Here is an 8,384-nt window from a genome sequence, read left to right as displayed (position 1 = left end):
ATTATTCAGTAAAACCAGATGTTATTGTGACTTGGCCACTGACAGACAACATGGAAAATGTAAGCCAAGAGTGTGAAACACTGTGACTGTTGCTGCACCACAGTCCATTGTAAACTACATATTAAATAAAGTTTATACAAACATTGACAAGGGAAACACATTCATTCTCTATGTGATTATGGACCATCACCAAAACTGCCCGCCAACAATAATATCTGGCCCGCTGCCAAATTACGGTGCTTTGATAGCAGTAAAAATATAAATAAATAAATGCTTTGATAGCGGTGTTGAAATAGATCTGTCATGACAGCAGCAGCTACTCAAATAATCCCTACCTCTCTAGTGGTTTTGCCTACAAAATAAAAGCGCAAGAAGCTTGTTTACAGCAATGCAGTATTGGAGGTTTGAAAAATTATGAACGACATTAAAAGCGTCTGTAGCCTGCTTGACACACCTCTGAAAGAGCCGTCAGAAAACGTGATTCCCTTAAATGTCCTCTGCCTGGAGACACTGGGGAATTGCAAAAGCATCCTTAGGTTGATGGATGTGGATCAAACACTGAAACAAAACCAGAACAAGTAGTGATGAAACACGCTCTGTAGCGCTGTTTGTCTGTTTTCAGCTACTGTAGAAACATGACTATGCAACGTGGCGACGTCCATGCGGTATGGAGATATAAATGGCTCATTCTAAGGTAATATACACATAACGGTTCATTATGTAAGGTCTTTACACACCCCTGAAAACATAGTAATGGATATTAAATTCTGTCGATAGATCCTCAGAAATATTACACACTGAACCTTTAAGCTAGACACTGAACCTGCTGCTGCTCCACCACTATCAGTGTGAGAGAGTGGTTCTGTTTGTGTGATAGAGAGAATCACTATGAAAGGCCTTGGTATAAAGAGTGTTCTGTCAATGCATTTAGTTTTTAAAGGAAAGTTTGATGGTTGACAACATTGTTGCGATATATCCTTTAGGTGACAAAGAAATCAGGTTATTAATCTCATCAGGAACTCAAAGAAATATTGATGTAAACAATACTTTATCTACATAATTAACATCACACTCCTTATCAACATCAGTGTGTCAGGGCTATTAACACTGTATTTCATTTTTTTATTGTTTAATCCTCATTTTTCTTCAAGTTGTTATCAGTGCAAAGAATCCAGACCATATGAAAACATGCCACTAAAGTTTAAAAGTGTGTGACTCCCTCTAGTGGACGTTGTGGAGTATTCTGTTGTCTTTGCTCCAAAGGTTTTTGTACAGAGTTTTGGTGTTTCCTGTCACTGTGGGCTTCACAGCACAGTAGTACACAGCAGAGTTTGTTACTGCAGATCCATTTGGGTTTTATCATCACTCACTTTAACAGACAGCCCAGGGATTGGATTATTTCCTACTGCTCCTGAAGCAGAGTGTGAGATGAGGAACTCTGGTGGTTTTTCTGGATGTTGCCGATACCAGAAGAAATAATCACTAGCAGTTGCTTGTTTAGAGTATTTGTAGGACAGAGTAACAGAGCTGTCTTCTAAAGTGAACTCTTCATTCCTGACTGGAGTGAGTTCTTCACAGCTGACACCTGAAGAAAAAAATAACTCTGTAACTTTACAATCTAAAGGTTTCTATCAGTGAAGCTCTCTTACTGTTGACGATCTCACCTACCTCTTATTGTGAGCAGAAACAAAGTCACAAACAGACTGAAGTTCACTGACAGCATCTTCAAGAGAAAGAGAATCTGTCTGGTTTTGGATCAAACACCACTGTGAAAGTTTGTGTCTTTTCTGTCCTTGAGTCCCAGTTTTGCTCCTCCCTTAATCCCTCCCTTCTTCCTCTCACAACTCTGAAAAATAGTGAGTTTGTCTCTGCTGTGGTGCTGTTATTCACTAGATGACATAATTTCCATCAGGTAACAAGTAGCTGATAAGGAAATACTGATTGATTCTTGACAGAACTTGTGAAGGTCCTGACTGAGGTCAATCTTTACGCAGATGATATGCTACTATTAATAGTATCTACTTCTGATTCTGTACCTGTCTGTTGCCTTATGATCTATTTCTATATCTGAAATAGATGCCAGATTTGCACATTACTTTTCTGACCTTTCATCTTTTGCTGTTTAAGTTATAATATTCACACTGATGATTCAACAAACTCATTTAAACTCATTTAGGAAACACATTAGAGTCTTTCCCTTGGTCTGAGTATCAATTCTGTGGTTCTCTGATCACATTTGACACTGTTACATGCTGCCCCAAAACATCATAGCAGAATTATCAGCGCCTGTATCCTCAGTTAACATAGTGCCTTAACAATCTCAGTCAATCTACTTTAGACTACACGACTCCCATTAATCTCAGATCAAAGTTTCCTCTTAAACCATTTCTTGGATTGACGATAGTTTAAGGAGTCTTAAAAGATTGAACAGAAGAGCAGAATGGAGTTGGAGAAAGACTAAATTGCATGTCTGCTATTTTTGAATGAAAGACCTTCTGACTTCTTACAACAAATGACAGACACCAGAGCCAACTGCCTTTCTAACCTAGTCACCGGGAACAAGCATGATCCTAGATTCCTGTTTAAAACCATTAGACAGACTCCCCCTGCCTTACCACTCTCTTCAAATGCTGACTGTGAGATGTTTTTATTATCTTTTTCTAAGCAAAAAGTCTAACATTAGGTCTAACAGCTACTACCACTGTTGTTGCTGATATTTCTGATAACCCTGGCTGTCCTGAACTGCACAGCCATTTTCAGCTAATTTCTCTTCCTGAGCTCATCGATACTGTCTCTCTCACACTTTCCTCTTCAAGCCTTCTTGACATTTTAACCACCTCACTCCCCTTAAAACGTTATTTTACATTTATTTGACGTTTTTATCCAAAGCGACTTACAATTGCTATGTATGTCAGAGGTCGCATGCCTCTGGAGCATCTAGGGGTTAAGTGTCTTGCTCAGGGATTCATAGGTGTTTCACAGTGATTCTCTCACACCGAAGGCATGTGTCTTATCCACTGCACCATCACCACCCACCATATGCGAGACATATGGGTTATGGGTGACATTGGCCCTAGCTTACTTCACATTATTAATTGTTACATTACTTCCTGCCACATCCGCAATTATTTTAAGCAAGCCAGCATTCAGCCTCTAATAAAAAAAAATATGCTTTCATATACAAAGTTATTGAAAAGGTGGTGCTAACTCAATTCTTAGCTGTATTAGATGATAAGAGCATTTTGTGTGCTGTGCTCAGTCTTGCCATGATGTCTGACTCTTCAAACTGTCTTCAGCAGCCTCACCTTGTTAGCTGAGTTTGGCTGTTCCTCACTCAGCTGGATTCCTCCTACACAGCTGTTTCTGTTTCACTTAATGATTGTGTTTCAAACTACATATTGAATTGCTGATCATTGGCACCTGTCTGGAATAATGATTCTATACACCTGATGACATGCCTACAAAATCCCTGACTTTATGCAAGTGTACTTAGGAGAACTGCTGTTTGAAGGCAAAGGCTGGTCACACCACAACAAATCCAGACTGGATCATAAACCACTGAAGTTTAACAGTGTGTGACTCCCTCTAGTGGACGTTGTGGAGTATTCTGTTGTCTTTGCTCCAAAGGTTTTTGTACAGAGTTTTGGTGTTTCCTGTCACTGTGGGCTGCAGAGCACAGTAGTACACAGCAGAGTCTGTCACTGCAGCAGAGGAGATCTGCAGATTTATCTCTTTTTGCTCCACTTGAATCTTTAGTCCAGGTTTTTGATTATTTCCTACTTTTCCTGAAGCAGAGTGTGAGATGAGGAGCCCTGGTGGTTTTCCTGGATATTGTCGATACCAGAAGAAATAATTACTAGATGACAGTTTAGAGTATGTGTAGGACAGAGTAACAGAGCTGCCTTCTAAAGTGAACTCTTCATTCCTGACTGCAGTGAGTTCTTCACAGCTGACACCTGAAGGAAGAGATAACTCTGTTATTTCATGTTGTAAAAGACTCAACAAATGAATCCCATCCAGAAAAGTTAGTAATGAAACTTTCTCAGCAGGATCTCACATACCTGTTAGAATGGATAGTAACAGTAGAGAAAGTACATAATAGTCCAATGACAGCATGTTGAATAAAGGGAATGTTTCTGCTTTGTGTATTGAACTCTGCTGAATATGGAAGTTCCTCTCTCTTCTATAGTTCACTAACAGCTTAGCTCCTCCCTCAATCTCTCCGTCTCCTCGCAGCTCTGGATTTTCACTTCTCTCTGTTCCACTTCCTACCTTACCAGTAAATTCCACAGGATGTGAAAGTTTTTGCTTTATTTTCTGTAAATGAGACGTAGGTAACACTTTATTTTAAGGTGCTTGTAATAGGCAGTAATTAACAGTTAATAAGACACTTATAAGACCTTATAGGATGCTTATAAACAACAATATAAGTGTTAATTAAAGCCTAATAAACTATTAATTGATTAATTATTGCTTATAAGACAATTATAGGCCTTTATTAGAGCTATAAGTTATATATACCTCATGAATGCGAGATTGGACATCACATTGTAATTTGCACTCCTAATACAGCTACCCTTTATACTTCAGTACATTTCTTATTTTCTCAGACACTAAGAATAATTATCTGAGCGTGTCAGTGGCAAAACAAGCACGTTATGGATGGAAACTGAAGGTGTGCAGCGGCATATTAATGTTACATTGTAGCTTGTTTCACTGCAGCCATCTCTTGGACCAATTTCTAATGTCCAGGTTGAGAGAAAACACCCTAAGACATTATTCAAGCTGCTCTAAAAATCCAAGTGCTAAAGTTAGCTTACACGACATGCCTTATTTTATAGCTGCATGTTAATGTTAGCTTAAGCTACATGCCTTATTTTATATCTGCGTGCTAATGTTAGCTTAAACTACATGCCTTATTTTATATCTGCATGCTAATGTTAGTTTAAACTACATGCCTTATTTTATAGCTGCATGCTAATGTTAGCTTAAACTACATGCCTTATTTTATATCTGCATGCTAATGTTAGTTTAAACTACATGCCTTATTTTATGGCTGCATGCTAACGTTAGCTTAAACTACATGCCTTATTTTATATCTGCGTGCTAATGTTAGCTTAAACTACATGCCTTATTTTATAGCTACATGCTAAAGTTAGCTTAAACTACGTGCCTTATTTTATAGCTGCATGCTAAAGTTAGCTTAAATGGCATGCCTGATTTTATATCTTGATGCTAATGTTAGCTTAAAGTACATGCCTTATTTTAAACAACATGCCTTATTTTATAGCTGCATGCTAAAGTTAGCTTAAACAACTCGCCTTATTTTATAGCTGCATGCTAATGTTAGCTTAAAGTACATGCCTTATTTTATAGCTGCATTCTAATGTTAGCTTAAACTACATGCCTTATTTTATAGCTGCATGCTAAAGTTAGCTTAAACAACTCGCCTTATTTTATGGCTACATGCTAAAGTTAGCTTAAACTACGTGCCTTATTTTATAGCTACATGCTAAAGTTAGCTTAAACAACTCGCTTTATTTTATAGCTACATGCTAAAGTTGGCTTAAACTACGTGCCTTATTTTATAGCTGCATGCTAAAGTTAACTTAAATGGCATGCCTTATTTTATATCTTGATGCTAATGTTAGCTTAAAGTACATGCCTTATTTTAAACTACATGCCTTATTTTATAGCTGCATGCTAAAGTTAGCTTAAACAACTCGCCTTATTTTATAGCTGCATGCTAAAGTTAGCTTAAACAACTCGCCTTATTTTATAGCTGCATGCTAATGTTAGCTTAAACTACATGCCTTAAACGACATGCCTTATTTTATAGCTGCATGCTAATGTTAGCTTAAACTGCATGCCTTATCTTATAGCTGCATGCTAAAGTTAGCTTAAACAACATGCCTTATTTTATAGCTGCATGCTAACGTTAGCTTAAACTACATACCTTATTTTAAACTACATGCCTTATTTTATAGCTGCATGCTAATGTTAGCTTAAACTACATACCTTATTTTAAACTACATGCCTTATTTTATAGCTGCATGCTAATGTTAGCTTAAACTACATGCCTTATTTTAAACTACATACCTTATTTTAAACTACATGCCTTATTTCATAGCTGCATGCTAATGTTAGCTTAAACTACATGCCTTATTTTAATCTACATGCCTTATTTTAAACTACATACCTTATTTTAAACTACATGCCTTATTTCATAGCTGCATGCTAATGTTAGCTTAAACTACATGCCTTATTTTAAACTACATACCTTATTTTAAACTACATGCCTTATTTCATAGCTGCATGCTAATGTTAGCTTAAACTACATGCCTTATTTTAATCTACATGCCTTATTTTAAACTACATACCTTATTTTATAGCTGCATGCTAAAGTTAAGTGTCAATGTTAATAAAAATGTATTTCATAAGCTGCCTATAAATATTAAGATTTTTTAACCCTAACCCACTACAAGTGTCTTACAAGGAAATAACAATTCTGTTAATTTATCAATAACCAGCCCTTATAAAATGTTAATAAACAGCTTAATAATGTTTATGACAGGTAAATAAACATCAACAAGTTCCTAATAAGGGCCTATAAGTGTCTTATCAATAATAAATGAGTTAATTGTGCTTTAGTTAACACTTATTTGTGTTATAAACATCTTTATAAAGTGTTTGATTATTTTTTAATTGCTGCTTATTAACTGTTAATTACTGCTTATTACAAGCACCTTCAAATAAAGTGTTACCGAGACATATTTATATATACTGGTGTTCTTAATTCTCTGCAATTATGCTTTTCTTTCTTTCTGATTTTCTTTAAGTCAGCCAAAGTGAAAGCACTTGTGATTAACTTAAAGAAAATAGAGCTCACAGCCGGATGCTGAGTTCATCAGTCAGTTATCGTCTATTCCATAAACCAATCACAATGTGTTTTAAGACTCCATATTATTGACATGGTGTCATGGTTTTGGGTTTTGATGTTGTTATTTTCTATTTTATGTTGTATCTCCTGTGTCTTGTCTTACTTTATTTCCTGCCCTCGTGTTTTCCCGCCCGTTTGATTGGCTGCCCTGTCCTAATTAGTTTCACCTGTGTCTTCTTAATCTCCCCTCACTTGTGTGTTTAGTCTGTGCGCCTGCCTTGTCTTTGTCTATATGTCAAGCTTTCCAGCCATTTCCCAGTGTTTTCCTGTGTTTTGGATTTTTGGCCTGATGTATTAGACCGTTTAGATTTGGTTTATTGCTGCTTCCTTTGGATGTGTTTGCTATGTGTCTGCCTGTGTGGACCTTGGCCTGCCTCAGCTTGCTGTAAGTCAGTGTACTCTTTTATTTTGAAAACCATAAAACTGAACCTTCCTCTGGTTCTGGTTCTGGGTCTGGTCCACTCCCTCGTGTTCCTCTTTGCCCAATTGAACTTACTGTGACACAAAGATATTATCTCTGTATGTTCCCTTTGCCTATAGGTTTAAAAATCATGATTGAAAAACCCTCGAGGAAGATCATTCAGAGACATCCCCTCCTAATGAAAGGCTTCCTGCTAAGTGTTGTTAAAATGTTTTATACCTATAAGATATTACAAATATTTCATTGATTCATGTAGAATATAAGTAATTTAAGACTTCATCATCACACTGAAGTTTAACAGTGTGTGACTCCCTCTAGTGGACGTTGTGGAGTATTCTGTTGTCTTTGCTCCAAAGGTTTTTGTACAGAGTTTTGGTGTTTCCTGTCACTGAGGGCTTCACAGCACAGTAGTACACAGCAGAGTCTGTCACTGCAGCAGAGGAGATCTGCAGATCGACTCGATTCCTCTCCTCATTCAGGTTAGCGGTCAGTTGAGGGTGTGGAGGTTTTGCTTCCTCCACTGAAGGCTCTTTTGCATCAGTGATCAGGAGAAGGAACTGAGGAGCTGATCCAGGATCCTGTCGATACCACTGGAGATTCTCGGCTTTAACTGAATAGCTACAGGACAGAGTAACACTACGGCCCTCTGATGAGAACACTTCAGCTCTGCTGGCAGTAATATCATCTTCCAAGGTGTTACCTAGTGAGGGAAACAACATGTTAGATTCAGAGTTCTGTTCCAAAGGCAGACATCCATCATTTAAAACCAGCACTCACTGTCAGAAACACACGTACCTACGAGAGCTGAAAAGAACAAAAGTGCAGCGAGTTTCTCCATGTTGACAGAGGAGAAATGCTGGAACTGAATGTTCAGTATGAACACGTTCTGTCAGTTGTGTTTGGTCTGATGTTCACAGCTGGAATCAAAGAGTTCTCTGCCATGAAGCAGCTCTGCAGTCAGTAGGAGGAGACTCATATTTCACAGTAGTTTCATTTCTGAAGCTCTTCATCACAGCTGGGTCT

At 37.6% G+C, this 8,384-nt stretch overlaps 1 gene segment (V, D, J or C); it reads right to left on the bottom strand.

Moving 5' to 3' along the window:
• Window positions 1-7,574: 7,574 nt before the first annotated feature.
• On the bottom strand, window positions 7,575-8,384 carry LOC119901646. The segment is given in 3 exon segments: window positions 7,575-7,580; window positions 7,766-8,061; window positions 8,157-8,384. Coding segments are annotated over 3 exon segments (345 nt in total).

Source organism: Micropterus salmoides, unplaced genomic scaffold (assembly GCF_014851395.1).
Source record: "Micropterus salmoides isolate LMB-PRFRI ecotype aquatic unplaced genomic scaffold, ASM1485139v1 Ms_hic_scaffold_14, whole genome shotgun sequence".
Taxonomy (NCBI): domain Eukaryota; kingdom Metazoa; phylum Chordata; class Actinopteri; order Centrarchiformes; family Centrarchidae; genus Micropterus; species Micropterus salmoides.
Note: the sequence above shows the minus strand (reverse complement) of the source record. Positions and strands in the feature narration are given on the sequence as shown.